The sequence below is a fragment of the Temnothorax longispinosus genome, chromosome 2 (assembly GCF_030848805.1).
Source record: "Temnothorax longispinosus isolate EJ_2023e chromosome 2, Tlon_JGU_v1, whole genome shotgun sequence".
Classification (NCBI taxonomy): Eukaryota; Metazoa; Arthropoda; class Insecta; order Hymenoptera; family Formicidae; genus Temnothorax; species Temnothorax longispinosus.
Genome location: NC_092359.1, coordinates 16,882,364 through 16,907,101, shown reverse-complemented (window position 1 = coordinate 16,907,101; position 24,738 = coordinate 16,882,364). Strand labels below are relative to the sequence as shown.

Here is a 24,738-nt window from a genome sequence, read left to right as displayed (position 1 = left end):
ACCATTCAGAATTTATGAATTATTTTTTAATTATGTATTTGAAGTTAAGGGTTTTTTTTAAATAACCGCAATATTAATTGGATGGCAAAGTTAATTAAAAATAGCGAATATTAAAAATAAAAATGATACAATTTTTACTTTTGACATCCGGCCGCTATATGGCTCCGACATTTTGAATTTATCAACTGAATTTAACATCAGATTAATATTTAGCAACCTAAAAAACTCTTAAATTTGAATAACAAAAATTTCATAGTTTCTTAATTAATCGTTTATGCGTAAGTCGCAACTTTGTTGCAATAGACTCTATGTTAATCATCAATATATTTTTAACTACAATTGACATAACTTTCTTTTAAGGGCTGAAAGTCCTAACAATTACCCTTACAAAAAAGTATTACTAGCTGGTTAGTAATAAATACTTATTTTGTGTATTAATAATACTAAAATTAAGTATTTATTAGTACTTGAATCACTGTGATCCAAGTATTTCATAGTATTTCATTACTGGCCAGTAATTTATGAAAGTAGTATTTAATACAAGACGAGTATTGAATACTTAGTATTAAATTTCTTATGAGAAAGCATTTAATACTAGGTGAAAAATACTTGTGTAATAAATACTTGTGTTGAATTACTGATGAGTATTTCAATGAAGTACTGAACCAAGGATTCCATGTGTAATAAATCACTGGCCAGTATTTTAATATTAATACTCAAGTACTGAACTGAATATTCCATGTGAAATTAATCACTGACCGATACTACAATTTGTATAGAAACATTATAATGGGTAATTCCTGATAATATTATGGAAAAGAGATAAAAGTAAGGCACAAATACATTTTATATGAAAGGTCTGTACTAATTCGTCGTGATAAAAGTGTACAAGTTTTGAAATAGTACTGAGGATATCATTTTAATATCCAATTCAAAATTTTATTATTCTTTTTAAACTGAATTTGTTTCTTAAAATAATTTTTGAAAAATTATATATTTGCGCTGGTTATGACACATGTATACTATATACAACACTTACATCAAATTAAGAAGTAGTCTACCACGTAAGGCAGTTGGCTCACGATCCAGAGGTCCCGAGTTCGATCCCACCAAGGTCAGTAAGTGTGCTTTTCAAATACGAGAAAATATTTATAATTATAGACTACATCTTAAGAAACAAATTTAGTTATAAAATAGTAATAAAATTTCGAAAAAAAATAATTTTTTTTTTATGCCGGGTAAATATCGGAAATCGAAATATCGCGGCGGTGAGTAATTCAATACTAAGCACCAGTAGTTCTGTGTAGTATTAATCACTACCTATAATATTTATCACTACCAGTATTTTCCCAGTATTTCCCAAATAAATATTGACAGTATTAAATCACTGAGATTTTAAGTATTTAGTCAGTAATACCAGAGAGAAACCTGAGAGCGGCCACCGGGATCATTCCGTTCCAGCGGACGTATACTGACGCGCCGCCTGAGAAAGTGGACGTCAACTACGTCGTTACGCTCGGTAACGGTACACACATGGTTCGTGTCCGTGCTATGGTTTGTGTCCGACCTACTCAGATGGAGGGGATATGCCAGTCGGCTGACCGGCACTCGGCAAGCTTCGAGCGGGGAGAGAAGCAGGGCAGACATACGATCTGCTGTCTCCTTCTCGCTTGAGCTGTGACGTAGCTGCTTAGCACGCGCCGGCTATGCCACGATGCCATGCATTTCGGGTATCGCTCCTCGCGTTTCGCCGAATGCCGAGTCTCGCGTTGGCAAATCGACGATGCGCTATACGTTACATTTACGTTTATATTTACAAATCTTAATTTTTATATTTATAAATAAGTAAATAAATAAATATATGTATATATGTATATATATATATATTTGAAATTTATAAATATAAAAATTGAAATTATAATTAATTAAAAAAATATTTATAAACATAAAAATTAAAATTCGTAAATGTAATGTATAGAAATCCCCGTTCTGGCAAATTTGCTCTTATATCAAAAAAGGCTTACATTAAAAACCTTTACTTTAGCATAATAGTATTTAAATTTAATATTTAAATGCATAACAATAATTACATATTAACTATATCGAGAAAAAAAGTAGTTTATAATGTTCTTTTTACTCTTATTAAATTTAAATTAGCTATTAATGTTTATAAGCGGCCACGAGCAACAACAGAGAGATATTGAATTAAAATAAAAACAATTTCTTAAATAAACAATAATACACATGCTTAACGTTTCGACTGTACTGAGTCTTCTTCAGAACGGATTACTACGATAGAAAAAGATAAATATAAAAAAACATGATAATTAATGTTCAAGTTTACATACTAAAACATTAAACATTAGTCTAGACTAAAACATTAAACAATCATCTAATAATATAAACAAAGTAAACAATAATCTAATTAAATCACAAATATAAAAACACCGGAATAATCGAATAAAACCATAACAAGATAAATTTATATTTATATTGAGAAGTGGTAAAATCTCTTCTGTCAGGAAGAGAATGTAAAGAATTATTAACGGAGGTATTCTGATTTAAAAAATCTTTAAAATATATATTTTTCAGGAACTTTTTATAGGGAAACGAAGAAAGTGAATAACGTTAAATTGCATGTTCTCTTCACCTTATTTAAAAAATTTATTTTTATTTTTTAAGTAACAAAAATGCTCTTTTTTCTGTTATATCCTGGTCACCATAAATGACAGACGATGTAAATAATTCTAGCTGTTTTAGGTATCTGAAACGCAAAAAGCTAAAATTTTCTTATTCAGAAGAAGTATATGTGGCTATAGTCTGAACTAGAACTAAACCAATATTTCCATTCTAGGTTCTAGGCGGCTTTTTTATCAAAAATATTATTAATCAATATTAAATAAACCATTTACGAAATCTGAGCTTAGATTTTATATAGTAGCCTAATAATATTTTTTATATACTATATTTACATATTTTTCCAACTTTAATCAACTATAATACGCGCCGATTAACTTGTCAGACTTACAACACAGCTCCTATTGGATTAATAAAATCCCCTCACACCCCTCTAATTAAATCGATTTAAATAATAGTAAAGAATTTACTACTCCAACAGGAGCTGTGTTGTAAGTCTGACAAGTTAGTCAGCGCGCAATTTATTAAGATTGGAAAAAATATACGTGTAATTATACATAAAAAACATTATTAGGCTATTAAGATCCAAGCTCGGATCGTACACGGCTTATTTAATATTGATTGATTGTATAACGGTCACATAAAACGGTCTTATTTCTCTTATATTATTAAAAATCAGAATAATAAATTTATTTCGCCAGTGAATAGAATAATAGTTAAAGCAGCTTAAATCGACAGGTATCAGAAACGTAAAAACCAAAAATTTTCTTATTCAGAATAAGTGATATGGGTTATCGTCTGAACTAGAATAAACATTTTCTTTTAATAAAATACTAATAAAATTTTGAAAAAAGTTATAATATTTTAAATAAAAAAGTCGCTCAGAATGGAAATATTGATTTAGTTCTAGTTCAGACGATAGCCACACTTCTCCTGCAGAATAAGAAAATTTTAGCTTTTTGCGTTTCAGATACCTAAAACAGCTAGAATTATTTACATCGTCTGTCATTTATAGTGACCAGGATATAACAAAAAAAAAGAGCATTTTTGTTACTTAAAAAATAAAAATAAATTTTTAAAATAAAGTGAAGAAAACATGCAAAGTTTAACGTTATTCACTTTCTTCGTTTCCCTATAAAACATTCCTGAAAAATATATATTTTAATGATTTTTTAAATTAAAATATCTCCGTTAATAATTCTTTATACATTCTCTTCCTAACGTGTGTGTGAAGCTATCGTCTCATTTTGCAGAAACTCACAAATTATTGAGAGTTCTGGCTTCTTTCAAAAAACGCGTCAGTACAAACTGAGACGCTATGTTCACGCAGCGTCTCATTTTGTCCTACACAAGTTCCACCACTGTATCTCATCAGATTTTGCAAGATCTATAGTTCTATAACAGTTCTATAAAGAGTTCTGCCATATAAAAGCAAAAAAATTAATTATAAGGTACTAAAAAAAATTACAATGCATCGAGTATACCGGTTGAGACGCCAGTTGAAATCTCGGAGTTCCGGTTTATGTAAAATCTTTTTCGAGTAGTTTTGAGCATATTGAAACATTTTCTAAAGAGTTCCGAGCGTTAGAATCTTTGTGTTATATTTAAAAAAATTAATATTAACCGAAAAGTAATCATGACAGAAGAAGATGAGACGCTGTGCGAAATCTCGGAGTTTTGGCTTATATAAAATATTTTTCGTATAGTTCTGAGCATACTAAAGCATTTTCTAAAGAGTTCCCGCCACTAGCTACGTTGTATATATATGTTTATTAACTTTAGCAAACACTAGCTACGTTGTATAATTTTTAAATAAATTAATACCGCTCGAAAATCAGGAATTTATCGAAAATAAGGTGAGACGCTGGCCGTATTTTGGCAGTTCTGTGAGTTCTGCTATAATTCTCGTGTAGTTCTGAACGTGTTCTAACGTTGTCCCATTTTATTCTGGCAATAAGCATTATTTATTCATTTTTTAAATAATTCTTATCGCTCGAGAAAGACCCTATTCTCGATAAATTCCCGACTTTCGTGCGTTATTAATTTATTTAAAAATTATACAACATTGCCAATGCCCGGAACTTTTTAGAAATTGTTTTAGTATGCTTAGAACTGTACGAAAAATATTTTATATAAGCCAGAACTCCGAGATTTTCTACAGCGTCTCACCCACATACCCGTAAATGCGTCTTTCTTGGGCGATAAAAATTATTTAAAATATGAATAAATAATGCTTATCGTCAGAACTCTTTAGAAATAAACGTTAGAACACGTTCAGAACTATACGAGAATTATAATAGAACTCACTGTTACCCATGTGTATTGTTTATTTAAGAAAGTGTTTTTATTTTTATCCAATTATCCTTCTGTTGTTGCTCGTAATTTGGCCGCTTGAACATGCATAGGTAAAATAAATTTAATAAGAGTGCAAAAAACATTATAAATTACCATTTTTTTCTCAATATAGTTAATAATATAATTATTGGTATGCATTTAAATATTAAATTTAAAATTTATTATGCAAAGTAAAGGTTTTTAATGTAACACTTTTTTAAATAGAAAAGCATAGAACAGTGATTTCTATACATTACATTTACGAATTTTAGTTTTTATGTTTATAAATATTTATTTAATTAATTATATTTGCAATCTTTATATATTTATAAATTTCAAATATATATACATATATATATATATATATATGTGTATATATATATTTATTTATTTAATTATAAATAAAAAAATTAAAATTTGTATACAAACAAATGTAACGTATAGAGCGAGTATAGCGTATCGTCGATTTGTCAGTTCGAGACTCGGCACTCGGCGAGACACGAGACGCGAAAGCCGGCCCGTGCAAAGCGGCAACGTCACAGCTCAAGAGAGACAGCAGATTGTATGTCTGCCCTTCTCTCCCCGCTCGAAGCTTGCCGAGGGCCTATAGCGTACACGGACAGAGAGGAAAGGCTTGCGCGACCAGCATATCCCCTCCATCTGAGTAGTTCGGACACGAACCATAGCATGGATACGAACCCATGTATCGTTACCCGAGTCCTCTCTGATCGTTACCGAGCGTAACGCCGTAGTTGACGTCCACTTTCTCAGAGGGCAGATTAGGACAGACGTCTCCCGAAGCCGGATGGCCGCTCTCAGGTTTCTCTCTGGTAATACTTTGCTCTGTAAGGGTAATTAACATATTTAATTTTGATTGCAAAATATAACTTTATTGTCTAACGTCTAACACGTGTCACGCGGAGTTCTCGGCTTAGAGATCAGTGCTCTGATTCTATAACTATTAACAACAATTCGTTATCATTATATTGTCGTTGCGCAGATTTTTTATCATATATATATTATATCTGCACAGCGATAATATAACGATGATAACGAAACTGTAGTTATAAAGCCCCTTGCACAATGCCAGGCAACAGGCAATAGGAACAGGGAATAGAAATCAGAAATCATGTATAAATGCAGAATAAACAGTGACACAGGCAATAGACACAGAGTTTCCGTCACGTTGGAAATTCTGTGCCTATTGCCTATTGCCAACCAATCATAGCATTTGAATTTTTTAGGTTGTAATTAACGATTTTTTGGTTATTTCCTGTTCCTATTGCCTGTTGCCTGGCATTGTGCAAGGGGCTTAAGAGTTACAGCGACTTCGTCCGAAAATGACTTGCTTTATCAAGAACGTAGTTACTGCATTGGCTGCTACACGGTATGGCGCTGAAACCAGTGAGAAATGCTGGTCTCGTCTCAACCCGGAAAGGTCTTCTTCTTCTTCTTCGTCTAGTTATTGGCACAGCTTTCCTTTCGTAATCGCATCAGCCATTATTCGATTCGATTGGGTGAGTGTTCAGCAGATGGCGTAAGCCATAATTTAACTTAGAGGAGGGTGAGTAAAGCGGGAGATTTAAATGAATAGTTCGCAGGAATAGAAAAAGGAGAGAAGCAAACGACACAGCTTCGGAGTCGGATTTATAATAAGGGGAAATATGTCCATAGGGTGAGTTGGAAATTTTTCTCGTAGATACCTATAAAGAGGGGAAGTTTTGGGCCGAGTTAATTCACATCTAAAAATTATATGGTTAGCATCTTGATATGGGTCTCCACAAGGGCACCCCGGTGAGTCGACAATATTTTTACGGTATAAACTTACATTCAAATTATAGTGACCGCTGCGGAGAAACCCGGAAAGGTGGAAGCACATAAAATTGCAGGAGCCATAAGCAAAACGCAGAAGCCATATGCGCATGCGCTATGGTATCTGCCTGTATTCTGCCCATGGCTGTGTGGCTTCTGAATTTTCAATCTACATAAACTATGCTTATGTATTTTTATGTAGATTGAAAATTTAGAAGCCATGGGCAGTATGCAACCGCCGTAGAGTTAGCAGACAAATTGAATATTTTTGGATTATTATTGTTCATATAATTTGGGAATTATTTGGGGAAGTTTGGGAAAATTGTTTAAACATTTGGGAAAGAATAGTTTTTTTGTTATTAACAAAATTTATCGAGCGTCAGTTAGCAGATAGCAACTATGTTTAATGTTTATTATAAATGGCATCGATTGGAAATCATTTGGGGATAACATCTTGATTGAAAATTTTATTTGGGAAAAGTCGGTTTTCTTGTAATTTAAATAAATCTTTGTATTAATGTTCTTTTTTCGCTGCACTTCTGCACTAGTACAGCAAGTGAACTTATTGCACTAGTTCAGAAGTGTAGCGAAAAAGAACAGACCATTATCGTCAGTAGTGTGAAAATTCTACATTTCGTGTAAACGGTTCCACCTTAAGGGGATGCTAAAGTGACTCAATTACCGACAATTACAGTCAAAGGTCTAATTTTGAAACGGCTTTATAGATCGCAAAATCCTTTTACAGGAGTAAAGTATAGGTACTAATAAAGGGTGGAAATGTAAAATAATTAGTAATAATTAAAAAAAATTAAAAATGTTGTTACCTCATTTTCTAATATAAACAGTTGTATAAGTAATATGTACGAAATGAAATGTTCCCACCCTTCAGAAGACGTGCACAAACAATAACGTACCTTTGAAATTGAGATTGAAAGCCTGGAATAAAAATGAGAGCTTCGAAGAAATTATAACCTATAACCATGTCTAGCCTTGTCTATCATCATTGTCTATACAAGGACAGATATAGAATTTATAGAATTTGGTCGGTAATACAAACGTCTTTAGGATCCCCTTAAAGGTAGAAGCACATAAAATTGCAGGAGCCTTGAGCAGAATGCAGAAGCCATATGCGCATGCGCTATGGTATTTGTAGAGCTCTAAAGGTGATCCTAAAGCCGTGATCCTAGCCGGTTTTTTTCAGTTTTTTTCTTAGCACTAATCTTTTAATTGGATTTATAGAAATGCAAAATTCTTGTTTAGAATTAAAGTACGCATCAAAATCTAGGTCATGGTGGTCGAATTTATATGTGGTGGTCGTCACGTATAACAAAAAATATTAATTAATCTGTGTTTCTACCATCTGTGTCTCTGCTCAATGTATTGATTCAAAATATCAAATATCAAATGGCCGATGTATCGATATTTCGAAATATCGCATATCGATTCGAATCGGAAGTCAAACCTACTAACCTAACCTAACCTCTAAACATTGACGACATTGACGTGACGCGGCGGCAGCGACGTCAGCGACCAGCGTCAGGCGTCAGCGCATTCACGCCGCGGCGCTGTGCACCGCGTCGATTCAGGCTTATCTCTGTTGGGCACGTGTATCATTTTCTCGTAAAGTTGAAAATATTCACAGAAAATGCAGGAACCTATTAAAATGGAGGTTGATGACAGTACAGTGAAAGATGAAAATATCGAGGCTCCAGAAATCAGTTACGAGGAAAAGCTACGATTTGTGAATTCTATTTCCGAACCCATGGCACCGAAGAAACTAACCAAAAAGATTTACAAGTGTATAAAGAAAGGTGAGCTACTTCAATCGCCATCATTATTTAATAATAGTACTTTGCAATAGTAGCTCAATATATACAGTCTATCTTATTATGTATAAAATAATTTCTAATTTAATAATCATTTTTTCAATTAATCATTTTTTTCTGGATTGCATAAAATATATCTGTTAAAATATCATTAAGTAGACAGTAATTATATGTGCGAATAATTTTTATTTATTACAGCATCCAAACATAAAACGTACCTGCGCAACGGTTTAAAGGATGTACAAAAACATCTTCGTAAAGGTGAAACAGGGTAAGCTTTATTTTCCAGATTTTCCTTCATTGAGTATTGGATTGTACGTCGAGATATTACACAGATGTTTTTCATTTTTAGTTTGGTTGTCTTCGCCGGAGATGTATATCCTATAGATATTATGTGCCACTTACCAATTGTGTGCGAAGATAATGATATCCCCTATTGTTTCACTCCATCGAGAATGGATATTGGTACAGCGATGGGCATGAAGCGCGGCAGTCTTATGGTACTTATAAAGGAACATCCCGACTATAAAGATCTTTATGACGAAATTAAAACTACGATGAAGCGACTTTCTGCATCTCTATAGTCTTTACGTTTAGGCTAAACTTGTATATTACATACTTGTAAAATTGTATATTGTATTCTAATTTTCTGAAATTAATCGAGAATTATCGACCGATCTTTTTCGAACTATGTTCTCTGTAAATGTACAATACAATATACAAAATAAACTACAATATACAATATACAAAATAAACTAGTTTGTAATATTAAATGCGAATTTTTTAATTAATAGTATATAAAATAAATTGTGGAAATCACTTAAAGTAAACATTTTACAGAATGAACTAGGACTTTATTAAGCCATTTTGTATTTACTATTACAAACTATTTTATTATTAATCTTAACAAATCATTTCAAACATGTCATCATATTTTTCATTATACAGTGTCTTGTCTTGATTTTCTATTTACGAGAATAAATCTGTAACAAAAGATATAGCAAATATAGATTTATAATGAACACTTACGATTTTTTATTGTCGACATATTGTACATATAAAACAAATGGCTTCAAATTTTATTAAATTTTAATTTTATTTATTTACTATACAGTATATAACTATACAGTATAAATAAAACAAAGGATTTTTTGTAATTAAAATTTTCATTATAAAATTAGTGATAACTTTATTTGCATAAGATTGTAAAAAGAGTCATTTTTACTATTTAAGATTATAGATTAGCAAAAATGTTTTTTATTACCTAAATCTATATGCAATTTTAAGTATATTAATACTTTGGAATATTTTACTAACCATAAAATAAAATAATTATTGAATTATTATATATTTTTCTAATTCAAATTTAAAATTGACGTTATAATTTTTCAGCGTATCTTGTTATATTTTCAGCATATGTTCAATATAAACTTCGCAAAATTCTGCAAATTAAAAGAAGATATCTAAAAAATACATTTAAGAAAAACATTATCTTTACGTTCAAAAATATACATTCAGCTTCGCAATAATTATACAACAAAAAGGAATTGATATTTGAATGAGAAAACGTAAAATCACAGATGTGAGATGTGTAATTAAAACTATTTAAAAGCGTGTCTGGTAAAGTATTTTTAACTAGTTGCAACGTATTGTAAAGAAATCTATTTATTCATGAATGATGCTGACATCCCTTGCCTCGAATGAGATTATTCGTACAAATAACACAGTCGTATCCGCTAGATATTTATCACGCCCGTACGTAAAAATAGTGCGTGGTATTGTGTATAAATATATTATGTTACATATCGTGAAAAGACTATTATCACCCCTCAAGGTAGATGAGCGTAGAACGACGATTCGCATTCACGCGCACTGATTGAACCGAAACGCAGGAGTCGTCGTGGTCGGTTCGATCTCGATTGGGAAGTGCGAAATTAATCGTGGATTGTCGGCCGATCCTTTTCGAACTACGTTCTCTGCGTCTTCGTCTCGCGTTCTTATATATACCTTAAGATACCGCTGAACTAAATTTTCCCTTACAATTACGGAATATAAGTCGTAGTTTAGTATAACTAATATTACTTATCCTCGTTACATCGACAGCTATAAAAACCTATGTTTCTTCCTTGGACTTGTATATGCCGTTCGATCGTGGATACGAAGTAGCGTGCATAATATACGATCTGCAAATCACAGGCTAATTACAATTAGAGCGATAGAAAAACTGAATATACGAAATATACGAAATATACTAATTGTGGAAGAAGGGACTCGTAAACTGAAATCGAATAGATATGTTGTATATGCCAGAATGCGTTTATCTATTTTACATTCCTAGACCGCTTAAGTTTTAAGCAATATTTTTATAAACGATTTCGATCGAGAAATGGATAAATTTTGGTGTTCACGTATGTTTTTCAAATCATAATTTCGAGAATTTATTTTTAATAATATTAAAATAGATTAATTATATTATTTTTATCTTTATGTTAAGTTTACTTTTTCAGACAACTATATATATTTTTCCTGTTAAATTTTCTTCACTTGATACTTTGTACTTTATAAGAAGAGAAAGCTGTAAAAACGCTACAAGAATAGAACCGAAGTTATATACGCAAAATACTCGAACTACTAATATGAGAAATAAAAATAAAGAAAGAAAATGTTATATACTGCCTTTAGATAAAAGTAAATATGTGTATTTGTAAGTCTAATCTAGAACAGTCTCAATAGCATATAAAGCCGCGTCTAGACTTGTATCATATCACCGTATCATATCGTGATATTTTCTTATTAAAATACGGATATGTTGGTTTTATAATGATACGCCAAGGCCTTGTTTTCAATTCGTATTCGTGTCCCGTATCTTACAGATTGAAAACAAGGCCTTGGCATATCATTATAACCAACATATTATCCGCATTTTGATAAGAAAATATCATGATACGATACGGTGATACGATACAAATCTGGACCCGGCTTATAAAAGGTTCATCTGTTGCGAGATCGAGAAGTCCTATTTCAATTCGTTCTCAATTAAATTGGAATGAGTCAAACTCTTTTTTTCTAATAATATAAAAGGAAAATATCACAGATAAATATATTTCGCTATGTGATTAACAATCGTTGATTACGTAGGAGCACGCGAGTTTATGGAAATGAAGCGTTTGATAACTAGTACCAGATATTACAGTGATATTATACATGATAGAATTTTATTTATCGCTATTCAGTGCTAAAATGTGTTTCTCGTTGGCAAGACGTAAGAAAAAGTGCACAAATAACTGTGAAGTCCATAATTCATAAATCTATAAATTGGAATTAAAAGATATTGAAAATATTGTTCGGCATAAGAACGTGTAAGAAAGAAATGGATGCAAAAGACAACGAATCAAAAGGTAGACACGGATGAATACTAGAAGTATCTACCAAGGTAGTCAAAATGACTAATTTATAATTTTTGTTGCAATATGTAAATGGGTAAATCGATCAATTTACTTTCTCTCCTCACTCCCTTTCTTAAAAAGATATTAGAATATTTAAATAATAGAAATAGGTATACGTTAGCCATTAATAGTTCGTGTTTGATAATTCTAGTGTTAAATGAGTTTAACAAAAATAGATAAATCTCATAGGTGTATGATATATATGTGAGATTAGACTCATCAGTTTTTCTCTAACCGAGAATCCATTTTAACGATGTAACATTGTTTTTATAGCCGCGATTTTACTACCAGTATTTTAACATACCTAAAAATCCACAAAACTCTCGCTTGCTGACTTCTCGCACGAAATAACGTACCATAATTTGGGTCATTTATTTTGAAATTGCTTTTACGTTATAAAAAGATAAATAATTTAAACACGGCGTAAGTTGATTCTTGCTTGAATATGATTTTTGAAAGATTTCATGTGCGCCAGTCCCTAAAAAAAAGTGAAAGCTTAGCCGCATTATGCACAAACATAAAACTACATGACAGCATTGACAGCTTTCGTAACTTATGCATTTAGCATGTAACAACGTCCGGTAATTTATCTCATACATTTTCATGTTCATGACATCCGTGAAGCAATGTTGGAGGGGAACGAGCAAATAAAAAATAATTAAAGTAAAACATTTACGTGTATTAAATATGACTGCCATGATTATATTCTCGTCTCATATTGCTTCGATAACGTCGAGAAAATAAATTGTTCCGCGAAGAAATGCGCTTCTCTCCTTCTCGTTTTATTCTTTCAATCTCTCGCCCGCAAACGCGAGGAAATCACGCACAAACCCTTTGGTTTTTCAACTATCAATATGACATTATAATCCTATTCTCCTCCATTACCAACTTCAGTATAAAATATACACACTTACGGTTAGATATATATGTATAATATATACATGAGCGACGAAGAGGACAACATTGACATCAAAAATTGACGTAACGTACAAGTGGGACGTTATTCTCACCCTTGCTGGAACAGACATGACATATGCATCGCGTCTTGCCTCCGGTTATGCCGGAGATGCTTCCTTCTCTTCCACGCGTCTCTTCTCGTATCAACATACGTCCATTATAGATCGGGCAGTAGCGCGACATAATTGTTGCGAATGCGTGTATCGATCAGCGACGAAACGCCTATCGCGGCCTCCACGTAAAAGATTACAGTAAGTTAAAATAAATCGGAAAAAGAATAATTTGCTTTGCTGTACACCTTCAGAATTTTTAAAGAGGGATTATCTTAATTAATCGTTCTTAATTCATCCGTGTGTATACGTTCCCAAGCTCTCTTCCTATCTCCGTTCGTTCTTCACATCTCACATTTGCACTTACAATATCTCACCCTTTGTTTTACGAGGGCGACGCAAAGTTCTTTCCCGACGCAAACTTACTCTATCTATTTTTTTACTACCGCGTTCTACGGTAGCGAGTCGATCGGAAAGTAGGAGGATGATTATGCGAACGATCGGAGCTAACGAGTATCAAATTATTAACGATAATACCTTAACACCGATTATAGCTTAACGATTATATGTTACGACTATTGTTACGAATATTGTTGTCAATATTAGTATCACTATTACGCTAATCCGTTCGTTACGGCCGGGCAAAATATTACATTTCCTTCGAGTGTGCGCAAGAATCAATTTTATAAAATACTCCCTGAAAAGTATGCGAAGAAATATCTAAATTTCTCTCTCTTTCTCTCCCTGTCTCTGTCTCTCTCTTTATCTCTCTTTCGACTTTTGCCGTTTCAAATACGCGACTGGCACAACAAAATTAGAATCAAACTTCGCTTGAGAAACACTTTATACGATACTTCAATGAGAGATTTCATGTATTACAATAATGAATAATGTAACAATCGTAAAAAGATAGCAAAATAAATCTCAGGTAAAACATTCCAGCCGAAACGCGGATGTCTTTCGTGGGCGAAAAAATAGGAAGCCTTTGCCTTATCTAAGTCCCTAAAAAACTAGACACATTACATTTCTTACAAACATCATTATCTCTCTTTCCCCCCCCCCCCCTCTTTCTTTATATCGCTCTCGTTCTCGTTTTCACTCTCGCTCTCTCTCTCTCTCTCTCTCTCTCTCTCTCTCTCTCTCTCTCTCTCTCTCTCTCTCTCTCTCTTGCTATCTATATGATAGATCTCGTCGCTGCCGCGGTGACATAATGATTCTGAATTAATGATAGCGTCATCGCAGCAGTAACTCTTTATCATAATCGATATGTTGATGCGGTTGCCGCGATATTTAGCGTTGATCAGTTCCCTCTCTCCGCGAAAACAAATGAAATTATAGCGATCTAATGCGTGCAACTGCGAGTCGTCATCGCAAGCGACGAAGTTTTTTGAAATAATAATTGAAAAAAAAGAGATAGCGATATCGACGATGTCGTTTATTGCGGATCGCATGGATGAGACGAAGAGAGAAGCAGAACTCATCGCCGCACTTTCTTCGTAAAGAGTATAAATTTGCACAAACTTACGGCGTGGTATACCTGTGTCGCGTGTCTCTTAAACGGCTACGTACCAGTCTTGGGCGTCTTCGAGTAAACATCAGTGAGTAATCACGGCGTAGAATATCTAAACTATCACTTTACGTGTAATTAAGCTATCGCTCGGACAACACGGGTGTCCGAGAGACATTTAAAAGGTATCTAAAGGACGTCGCGCGGTGGATTTTAAAGATGTCCTCCAGACAACTTTACAATGACTTTCAGACTACGTTTAGGTGTAAGAAATAATCCACGTCTCTGTCTCTCTTTACATTTAATTTAGTCGCGCTACCTATAAGATGACAGTTTTAATATTCTACATATAGATAGTGTAAGTACACCATGCATACTTACACTTACTGACCACTATGTGATTATTGACCATTTGTGTTCGTGAGTTCCTACTTAGCAAAGGTATAAGTCTTCATTTACTTTCTCCGCGACATGTGTCTTCCTAAAAAAAGCGCCACGAATTTTCTCACGCGCGAAAAGTGGCCCATAGCTTCATACTTTTGTTTGCCTTTCATAAAGCTCAATTTACGAGTTTTGCTCGCATCTTGAGTCGCCTGCGCGAAAATCGTTCTAAACAAAATCGCGTAACGCCTAAATTAACCGTTATAATATTACTGAATCGAGAAACTCATATCGAGTGTGTTTCGGTAGCCGAAAATAAATATTCTTCAAGTGGCCAATGCACCTCAAAGTGTCGTTTTACCTAAGTATATCCGTAAATGCCCAACACTGTGATACCGTAAAATAGCGAAGAATCAATCGATCTTTTCGAAGTCTATCGCGTCCTGCCTATTTGGCAGCACACGAGACAGCAATTTGGCTACGTGCCACTGACTTGAAGCGTCAGCCTGTCCGACAACTCCCTATCCTGCTGACAGCAGTAATATAGGCTGAAACAAGGATGATGATCGGCTTTGACTGATTCGCTGTGTTTTGCACGGTACCGCTTATTAGCTGCGCTACTAACTAAAGCTATTGCTCGTTTCTTCAGTCTATGTACGCATCGATGACAGGACGATTACGTTATATGTATATATATATGTATATACCATGCGTCCCGTTCTTTTACTTTAATCACATCGCGCGTTTTCGAAGCCTATAGTACTTTAGGATTTCCCTTTCTACATCTTCTACTCTCGCTTTTGAAATATACGTACAGGTAATACGTTACCACAATCATTGATGGATCGCGGATGATTGTCGCAATAATCGCTGGTCCGTGGAGGGAACGCACGAGAGTCATACCGAAACGACAATCATACCGTGATCGATGCTAAATACACGACTGGCGCGGTGCTGCGCCGCGTTCTTCGAAACAACGAAACTGAAATTCTGCATCGGCGAAGGCGGTAATGTGTTCGCATGATGCAAGTGCGTTGCGTTGCATTCACGAAAGTCGCGACATACAATCAGGGACAATGATGAGTGGACACTCAAACCTATTATCGATTTCGTCGCTTAACCGACAATCTTGCTTTACGGAGATGGAAGGACATTAAATTTCGTACGCATATACGCGTTTATCATATACAACGTGATTTCATTAACTCTAAGCAATCCTATATATATATATGTATATAGCTATTACTTTAACTAGTCTCTCTTTATCCATTATTCTTCACGTCCTTCATCTAACGTCTTGATATGACTTCATACTTTTCACATGGAAGTACTCTTACAATTCTACGACTAAAATAGAATAGGAATAGTTGGCGACTTTAATCGTTTAATGTATTTTTTATATATATGACAAAAAAATAATATATTTTCTCGCGACTCAGTTTCGCTTTCCTACTTACAGATTGCCATTTCTTACATATGTTTGTACATACGTGAAACGATTGTTTATGGATATGTTTATTCGCACCAATCGTTATTTTGATAAGGAAAACGACGACGTAAACAAAAGTGAGTTTGATTTTTATTCGTATCCAGCATCCACACAATTTTGTCTCTGAATGTATACACTCCGGAATATCAACGCGCGTAGAGAAAGTACAAAGTCTCCCCTCGAAACATACACGTCACGTTTTATTTGCGGAAGATAAAGGTATGTGAGCTGCATCGCAAAAATCCGCGGGTCCACGTATGAAAAATTCGCGGACGCTTGCGATGATCCGGTGATCGGCATCGACGAGTTTTAAAAATGCACGGCGCGGAGAATGGCTCCGTTAGAAAAAAGAAAAATCACATATACGAGATAGGGAGTAGGACTTAAAACTCGACCTCGACGAGTTAAAATTGAATGCATCCCCTAGTCAGCCTTAAATCGGCTTTCGTCGCGTAATTATTGGTATTGCGTGTTTTGCGTGTATATGTGTGTGTCTCATATTTACCCATATGTATACATATATATGTATTTTATATATAATTCTAGAGGAATAAAAATATCATAATGTATATCACATACATGTATAATATTTTTATTTATATAAAATATATATATATATATTTTTTTTTTATTTTTGTGTTTGTGTTTTTCGTGCGTTTACGCGTAGTCTCTTTGGTGTCTTGCAGTCCGCTTAAGTATAAATCTGTAGCAGTATCAAAATGGTAAAAATAGTGCATATGAAGACCATGAGCACAGGTAAAACCAGGATGAATCTGACGGAGCGGCTGGGGCCGCTTGGTTCCTGTCATACGGCTTGCTCGCCGGACTCGGTCGAGGCGTCGAAGAGTGGCCGATCCGCCGGCGTCTCGCTCGACGTCGTCGACTTTGTGCCGCCGCCGCCATTCCCGGTATTACCTTCCCGCCTGGTTTTACTCGAGCCCGAGAAGCACAGGCAGCCGGACTGATTGCGATTCCGCTTCAATGTCGGCTTGTTCTCGCGGACCTGCTCCGCTGAACACTTCTGATAGTAATCGTAGTCCTTCAAGTACCTATCAGAGACAAATAATTGCGATAATATCAAAATTGGGAACTGAACGATAACAATCTTAATTGAATCGATTACATCAATTTAATTGACTCCGAACGGTAGACAGAGATCATTTACTTACATAAGAATAGAAGAACGACGTTAATAGCATGACATGTATCGCAAGGAAAAAGTTATAAGGAAAAAAAGGTTTCTTCTCTTCAAAATAAAATAATAGAAAGAATAATGAGGCCATCGTGATACGTACCAGACCGGCGGCCATCGGTGCTCATTCAAATACTCCTGGTTCTCCGGATGAAGCAGTCGCACGCTGCGAGGCGACATTTTGCACAGCTTATTATAGTTAACGCAGAGATGATTCATGCACCAGTCGGCCAGCTGATCGGCATTATGCAGCTGATAATCGTAACTAAGCGTTAAACGGGTACCGCTACCGCCGCATTATCGTGTCTTAATTGATGTAAAACGCGTGAAAGAAACTGACCTTGCACGGCTCCAACAGCCTCAGGCAGTTTTCCACGGCGTCGTTCCCCTCGTTTTGCGAAAGTCGCTCAAGATCTTCGATCACTCTGCTCTCGACTAAGTTCACCAATCGTTGAAGGCAGAGTCTATTAGCTAGCTCCAATAGATTCAGGCACCTGGCCGAGGAGATCGCCGGTACCTCGTCCGTGTAGAGATAGCAGAGTAACTTGTGGAATGTGTACTCCCGAACCCCAGGAAAGACTATCTGCCATTGCGATCATGAGATACGATTTGTATTAATTTCTCATGACCGCGGCTATTACGATTAATTTATTCGAGTTCTTCAAGGTTATTCTGGTGAAAAATTTTCTTCAAATTCTTCACATAGTTTTTCCGAACTTATATATAACGTTTATGACTTAAAAAAAATTATTTTATACGACGTGAAAACTTTTTTTTGAAAAATCTACATCTTTTCTAGACGTCTGTATACAAATTCTGAAATATTCCAAGATTTTTTATTCTACCATTTCTGAAGAAAACGTATAAAATCTGAAGAAGTTTGACACATTTTTTTAGAAATCTTTATAATTTTAAAATATGAAAAATTCTTAAAAATATGTGATATAAAAATTTTTTTACTAGAATAATTTCATAATAATTCATGTTCAATCGCGCGTAAAATTACCCGTAGTTACGATAGTTGAAATTATCATATTTCATAGAGTGCACTTACGACTTTTGCGCTGCTTTCGCGAAAATCGCCAGAGAACATGGCTTTCATCACGTCGCATCGGGCAGTGAGAATCGCTTTGTGAGCCGGTACGCTGCCATCATCCAACTCAAATATCACATCGGCGAAGAGACCTGGAGTGTATTACATTTCTTAGTCAAAAGCTCACAATAAAAAGGTATTCATCTTTTCGATGCGCGATCGGTGCCCACCTTGCTCCAGGCAGATATCTTCCAATCGTTGTCTAACCACTTGCTTGTACCGGTTGTTGAGATCGCTATTAACGAACTGCTCCCGCGTTTGTATGCTACCGAGCACCATGAGTAATTGCGGTAGCTCGAGAAATTCGGCCGCCTGTCTGATTTCCTGCGGGCAAGAGCGATCGAGACATCATACGGATGCGCCGTTCGCGACTTTCGTCGACGTAGAATGAGCGATTTAAAAAAAAAGAAAGAAAGAAAGACACGAGATCAGCTGATCGCTTCCGGATCGCTAGAAGACCTATCCTACTAGGCAATGATTCTAGAATGTCGGTGAGAACAATTGGAAGCGTATCCATGCACGGCATCCCCTTCGACCGAGGTCGACCGTGCGTCGATTCCTCGAAGCTCTCCCCTCCCCCCACTCGCTCGATGATGATGTCGAGGACGATGGTCGCACGATACAACGGAAGCAATGATTCGCGAACTATAAAGCTTAATGAACATGGCCTATTAGCTAAACGTCGAAGATCGATGTACGTAGTCGTCAAATTGCACGATGTTAAATATAGATTTCTACAGAAGACAATTAAACGCGTGTCTTCAAACATATACGTAAACAATTTTGGCGGGTTTTTAACAGCCTCTCTGATATTCATCTGTCTCATTATAATTATTTTTAATATTTGGTTAATTTTTGCATATTTTAGTAGCTCTTCATTGTGAATTGAAAGATTAATTCTGGGAGATGCAACGAGTTTGCCTTGTAATTAGTCATAATTAGAAAGGCGCATGCTCGTGTGATGACATGATCACGCAATTAAGTCTTCAACGAAACAGATCAGCTAGATGAGGCTACTATGTGCGTGCGTGCGTGCGCATGTAAAACGTGTAACGTATATATTAATGCGACTGCCAAATTTCCAAACGTATTTCGCTTTTGTACTAACCAGTAGAAGCCCGATAGGAGCTGTCTGAAAGAATAGAGCCGCGTTAGTTACTGTATTATCTGCAACAATTGCGATTTTAGCTCACGCTCTTAAGAGATCATTACAATGTACACAGCGTGTCTCTCTTATCAAACGCGATACGTCGGGAGCATTCGCAACCTGGCCGCGGTGTCTCGGTCGTACTTTCTCGTATTGTATATAATTCATATATATAATGTGAACATTGCTGCAAAATTATACCTATATAGTAAAAAGACAACAGAGCTTGCGCAGCCGCGAAGGCAGTCAAACCGAAGAGCACACTTATTCAGTTGAGTTTCTACCTTGTCGTAAGCCTACGAGATAAATCGACGCTCCTCGTCGTTTATTCCTTTTCGCACGGACGGATATTATATCACGCCTATACGCGCGTTTACTTCCGCGACAGATAAACAAAGGGTGTCTTCTTACATTCTCGAATGTACCTTTTCTCTTATGATAATTTCTACCGACCCAACGTACTTGTAGATCGTGGTACCGTTTGTCCAAGCTGCCTGTATAAATGAATTGCAAGCACTGCTGCATCGCCTGCGGCGTGATCAGCTTCGACAGCGTAATCACAGTCATGGGCTGCTGCACTCCGTTCGCATTCTCAGTCTGTAAAGCGATTTCGACGACGATTATAACGACGAGGCGACAAAGCGTTTCGCAGGTTTTCGCAGGACAAAATGTCAAAAACCATTCTCACCATACATATACGAATATTTTGGAAGGCAGGATGATTCAGCTCCCTCGTCGCGCCGTTGCTCTTCCTCTGATTATCCATCGTCGGCAGTACTTGAAAACTCGAGCGTCGTTTAAGTTGCTCCCAGACTCTGTAACGTACACGACTGGTTTGTGCGGGGCTTGTCTCGTCAAGCGATAGTAGTATACAAACTCTTCATTACGAAATATTGCAAACTCTGTTCCGTCGCTACGTAAGTCGAATGTGCCGACATTTAAAGACCGTGCAAAGGCTAAGGGGGAGCATCTAACTGCATCTAACTCTTTATTTGGCAATAATACCTTCAAGCGATGTCAGTGTGTTGGATTTATGGTATGATCGAAGCGTTTCAATTGCATGCCCTTCTGTTAGTGTCCAAGCCCACAAGCAACACTTGTACTACATATATTAGCGAGTTAGTATAACGTCTGCCGCAAAATTAGACATGTTCCGTCACGCGTTAACTGTGGCTTGCCAAATAAAGGGTTAATCGACGCAGGAGTAAACATACGAGGAATGATTACTCACTTTGCGGGTTTGCTTTGATCGATACGAATTAGGCACTCGGTATCGTCGTTGAAGTCACCAACGGTGGCCTCGCCGAAAGTGCTCACCTTGACGAGACAATAAGGGAAACATGTGTTATTGTGTTATCCTGTTACTACCTCCGAACCTGATAGAGCTGGCATATACCATGCTGGACTCGCTGGAGCTGCGCGGCGTCAATTCCTGGGCGAGTTCCATCGAGAAGAGCCGGTGGAACGCCGGCGAGGCAGCGGCGAGCAAGCAACGATGAACCGAGAACGTGCAGTTACTCGCCATCAGGGTGACGTCTGTGTGAACCGGCCTCGTCCACAGGCTCTTCATGTTTTCCTCGTAGGTACTCGCAGCCAGGCATACCTTTGGCGGTACTGGTTTTGGTGGGCAGAATGGCGCCTGTCAAGTCAAAATCATCATAGGTCATATCAACGCCTGCGAAGAAGATAACTCGAGCATCAATCGAACGAAAGAGAACCCCTCCACCGATAGTAAAACGTGTGCAAAATCATGCAAACGCGTTACTGAAAACAATTTATGTATTGCTGCCACAAACATTGCGTAAACATAAATCGTAGCTCGTCGAAGATTCGTATTTATGGTGCTTTTGCAGCAAAGATATGTAAATTGTTGCTGCAAACTGCTTGAGCAAATCTATGTAAATTATTTCCATCAATAATATGTAAATTGTATGCACTAATGGAATCTCCGGGCGTAAACTGTTGCTGGAAAGATGTAACGAATATTGAATAAACCGTTGCTTGAAACAAATTCAATACTATTGTTGAGCATTTGCGGACGCAGCTTTACATATTATTTGCACAAACGCTCACGAGTTTACGAACATATTTCGTAGATATGACAGACATTTTGCTATCTGGGTCCTCTTTTCAAGAACACAATCTTAATTTTATATCTAAAAAATTATGAGGATGAGCAAAGGCCTCCTTTTATCTTTAAAAGATAAATCTGTCGCAAAATCGTTTGCATGCATTGTCTGTTACCTGTAACAAAGGTCTTTGCACCCTTTTCAGGTTCGTCATCCAGAAACGCTGCTGACGACGTGCGATTAAAGCGGCGCGTATTGAATTCTCGAACACCTCGTTCACGCCGTAATAAGTGAAAACGCTCGTCTCGTAATAGCACACACCGAGTTCTCGCGCTACCGCCCGCGCCTGATCCGGCATCACCAGATCGCTCTTCCTCGTAGCCCTGTAAATAATTGCAAACGAGATTGATTATGCTTTCGTTGAAACGTGTTTCGCACTATGTTATTGATGAAAAAGGTGAAACTGAAATGACGATGAAGTCATTCCGACCGTAGCCGTAAAAAGAATAAGGGATCGCTAAAAGTCACGAGAAGACTTTCAGACTTTCTCCCGCGGGAGTAATAGCCGTGTGTCAAGGTTCGGTTAATTTCGACTCGCCCCGATTACTCAACTATCGAGAATCTTAAGTTTTTCAATCAATCACCCAGCGCCGTTATAAAATTCATACGCCATAATGTCGCATAAGCTCATGTAATGAATATTTTTTGCCGGTAAAAGATTTCGAGGAAGCTTATGGAGACTCACTGAAAAATCAATACTTTGACACACTTCGGTAAACTGACCACCGTTGAAGGAGCATCGATGCGAGTGAATGAGTTTCACACGAGGCTAAAAAAAAATCGGAGAGACGCGCGCGAATTTCATTTGTAGCCAAAAAAAGAAGGCGATCGATTGAGATAATTAAATGCGCTCATTTTTGGAAAAACACTTTATACGTCTTAGAGAACAATCAATTTTATCAAACGTTGTTTTGTGTAAACGTGTCAAATATGAACATTAACTAATCCACGGTAAAAACTAAAGATAAATCTAGTTGCGTTCTCTTTTTTTTTTTGGTTTCTGCTCCTTTGGGAAGGAGCAAAGCGCCTTCAACCCTGTAGTTGCGTTCTCTCTCTTATTAAAAGGCTAAATCTATATTGTGTTCAGAAAAATAGATAGAAATTATAAAATGTCAAAGTTTTAAAGATTTAAAAAGAACGTCAAGACCGAGAACTCTAAAATTTTGAGTTGTTGATAAAATTAACGCTTCCTGAGTTTTCTAAATTCGATTTCACAGAAAGGATTGTCGTCAACGTATCTCAAATTCTCCAATTTTTCTTCTAGTTAATTTCTTAAAAGAATTAAGTAATTTACCTTACAAAGGGACTGCGATCGCGGAAGTAACTGAGATAAGTTTCGTCCCGATACATGTATCGCAGATCGTTTTTGCATCCGACCAATAGGACCGGTGTTTGCGGGCAGAACCTCCTTATCTCGGGGTACCACATCACCTTGCAGTTTCGCAAGGAAATGGGGTTGGTTATGGAGAAACATAGTAACACGACGTCAGACCTAACAAAACCCTTTCAATTAATATCGATTCGTGAATAAAAATTCCACTCGGCGACAATCTTACCTGCCGTATGCAAAACGTCGATCCTTCTCGTGATCGCCAAATGTGTCCCAGAGACGTAGCGACACGTTTACATTGTCTACTACCTCCCAAGATCGCTCCAACACCTGACACGTATGACACTATGTTATTTAATACCGTTACATATTTCTAGGAAAATTAATAATAGAGATGGCCTTTAACTTGATAATGATGAACATACAGATGCTCTTATTTTTACGAAAGTCTGAGTAGAAAGAATTAGAATCACTTTTAAATTTTCGTCGTTAAATCACTTCGTAATTGCGGCTTTATTTCATATTACATAAATTATGTAATATAATATTATTTATTACTCAATTGACGTTCTCTTATTATTTATTACTGATTATTACTCATATTTCGAATTAAATTTGATCAAAGATTACATGAAACATGTCTTTAAGTGGAAGGAGCAACGAGCGCAGAAGGAACCGTAATTAGACGTAGGCGGACTCACATCCTTGTAGATCCGATATTGATCGATAGCCCAGACCGTGGGCACATGAGTAGTCAGGAGCTGTGACAGTGACACGTGCTTGTTGCAGGCCCTGGCGCAGATCAGTCTGGTCTTTCCGACTGCCGTGTCACCCACGACCACGCACTTGACCAGTTCCTGGTGCGGCTGCTCATTGTCCATCACCGGCAGTCTCCCCTACTCATGCACGATACCCTCTCACCTGCCAGATCGCTCGAGTTCTCGACCGCTGTCTCCGACACAGATGATGCTACCGCTGTCGTTTCCGTAGCGGCCAAATGCGTGCACCACATCCGATAACCTGACCGGAACGCGACGTCCTCGACCTTGCCGTTGATAATAAGATATGCGCTAAAACTGAAACACGGAAACGATATGCGTCAGTGCGCGACGGACGCGATGCTTATCCAACTTGACACCTTTCTTCCACTTTCGAGAATGCAACTCTCGATAATGTCAGAATCCTATAACATAATCGTATCGAGAACCATTAGAACCATCGCTTGTTCCTCGAAATCGAAATCATGACAATAAAGCTTTTAGGTGGACACTTGAGCGGGAAGCACAGACTTTTGTATAACGCATATAATGCGTAAGCATAAGAAAACCCAGGTAGCACATATACACGTTTCAGAAATGTTTTATAAGCGTTTTTCCGAAACATTTTATAACCGATTTCTAGAAACGTT

At 36.4% G+C, this 24,738-nt stretch overlaps 2 protein-coding genes across 9 annotated transcripts in view; one reads left to right on the top strand and one right to left on the bottom strand.

Moving 5' to 3' along the window:
* Positions 1–5,774: 5,774 nt before the first annotated feature.
* Positions 5,775–9,607, top strand: Nhp2 (NHP2 ribonucleoprotein). Of its 2 annotated transcripts, XM_071770826.1 has the most exons (6): positions 5,775–5,816; positions 6,330–6,488; positions 6,566–6,646; positions 8,426–8,594; positions 8,808–8,880; positions 8,962–9,586. In XM_071770826.1, exons 4-6 carry the CDS (start codon positions 8,429–8,431, stop codon positions 9,191–9,193), a joined length of 471 nt encoding a protein of 156 aa, XP_071626927.1. In that variant the 5' UTR covers positions 5,775–5,816; positions 6,330–6,488; positions 6,566–6,646; positions 8,426–8,428; the 3' UTR covers positions 9,194–9,586. The 2 variants fall into 2 exon arrangements, with proteins under 2 accessions (XP_071626927.1, XP_071626925.1); XM_071770824.1 differs by lacking the exon at positions 5,775–5,816 and having other exon boundaries at positions 6,292–6,488; positions 8,962–9,607.
* Positions 9,608–10,256: 649 nt separating this feature from the next.
* Positions 10,257–24,738, bottom strand: part of Rhobtb (Rho-related BTB domain containing) — a 29,115-nt gene continuing 14,633 nt past the window's right edge. For 4 of the 7 annotated variants that reach the window (XM_071770812.1, XM_071770814.1, XM_071770811.1 and 1 more), the window contains exons 2-15: positions 24,032–24,406; positions 23,557–23,660; positions 23,295–23,492; positions 22,116–22,323; positions 21,268–21,510; positions 21,103–21,188; positions 20,560–20,686; positions 20,334–20,468; positions 19,833–19,856; positions 18,895–19,048; positions 18,686–18,816; positions 17,972–18,214; positions 17,735–17,883; positions 10,257–17,488 (exon numbers count right to left, since the gene is read on the bottom strand). In XM_071770812.1, coding sequence (XP_071626913.1) covers positions 17,245–17,488; positions 17,735–17,883; positions 17,972–18,214; positions 18,686–18,816; positions 18,895–19,048; positions 19,833–19,856; positions 20,334–20,468; positions 20,560–20,686; positions 21,103–21,188; positions 21,268–21,510; positions 22,116–22,323; positions 23,295–23,492; positions 23,557–23,660; positions 24,032–24,211 — 2,226 coding nt within the window. In that variant the 5' untranslated portion in view covers positions 24,212–24,406 and the 3' untranslated portion in view covers positions 10,257–17,244. Of the gene's footprint in view, positions 17,489–17,734; positions 17,884–17,971; positions 18,215–18,685; positions 18,817–18,894; positions 19,049–19,832; positions 19,857–20,333; positions 20,469–20,559; positions 20,687–21,102; positions 21,189–21,247; positions 21,511–22,115; positions 22,324–23,294; positions 23,493–23,556; positions 23,661–24,031; positions 24,407–24,738 lie in introns of all 7 variants that reach the window. The other 3 variants (XM_071770817.1, XM_071770816.1, XM_071770815.1) reach the window with 3 other exon arrangements.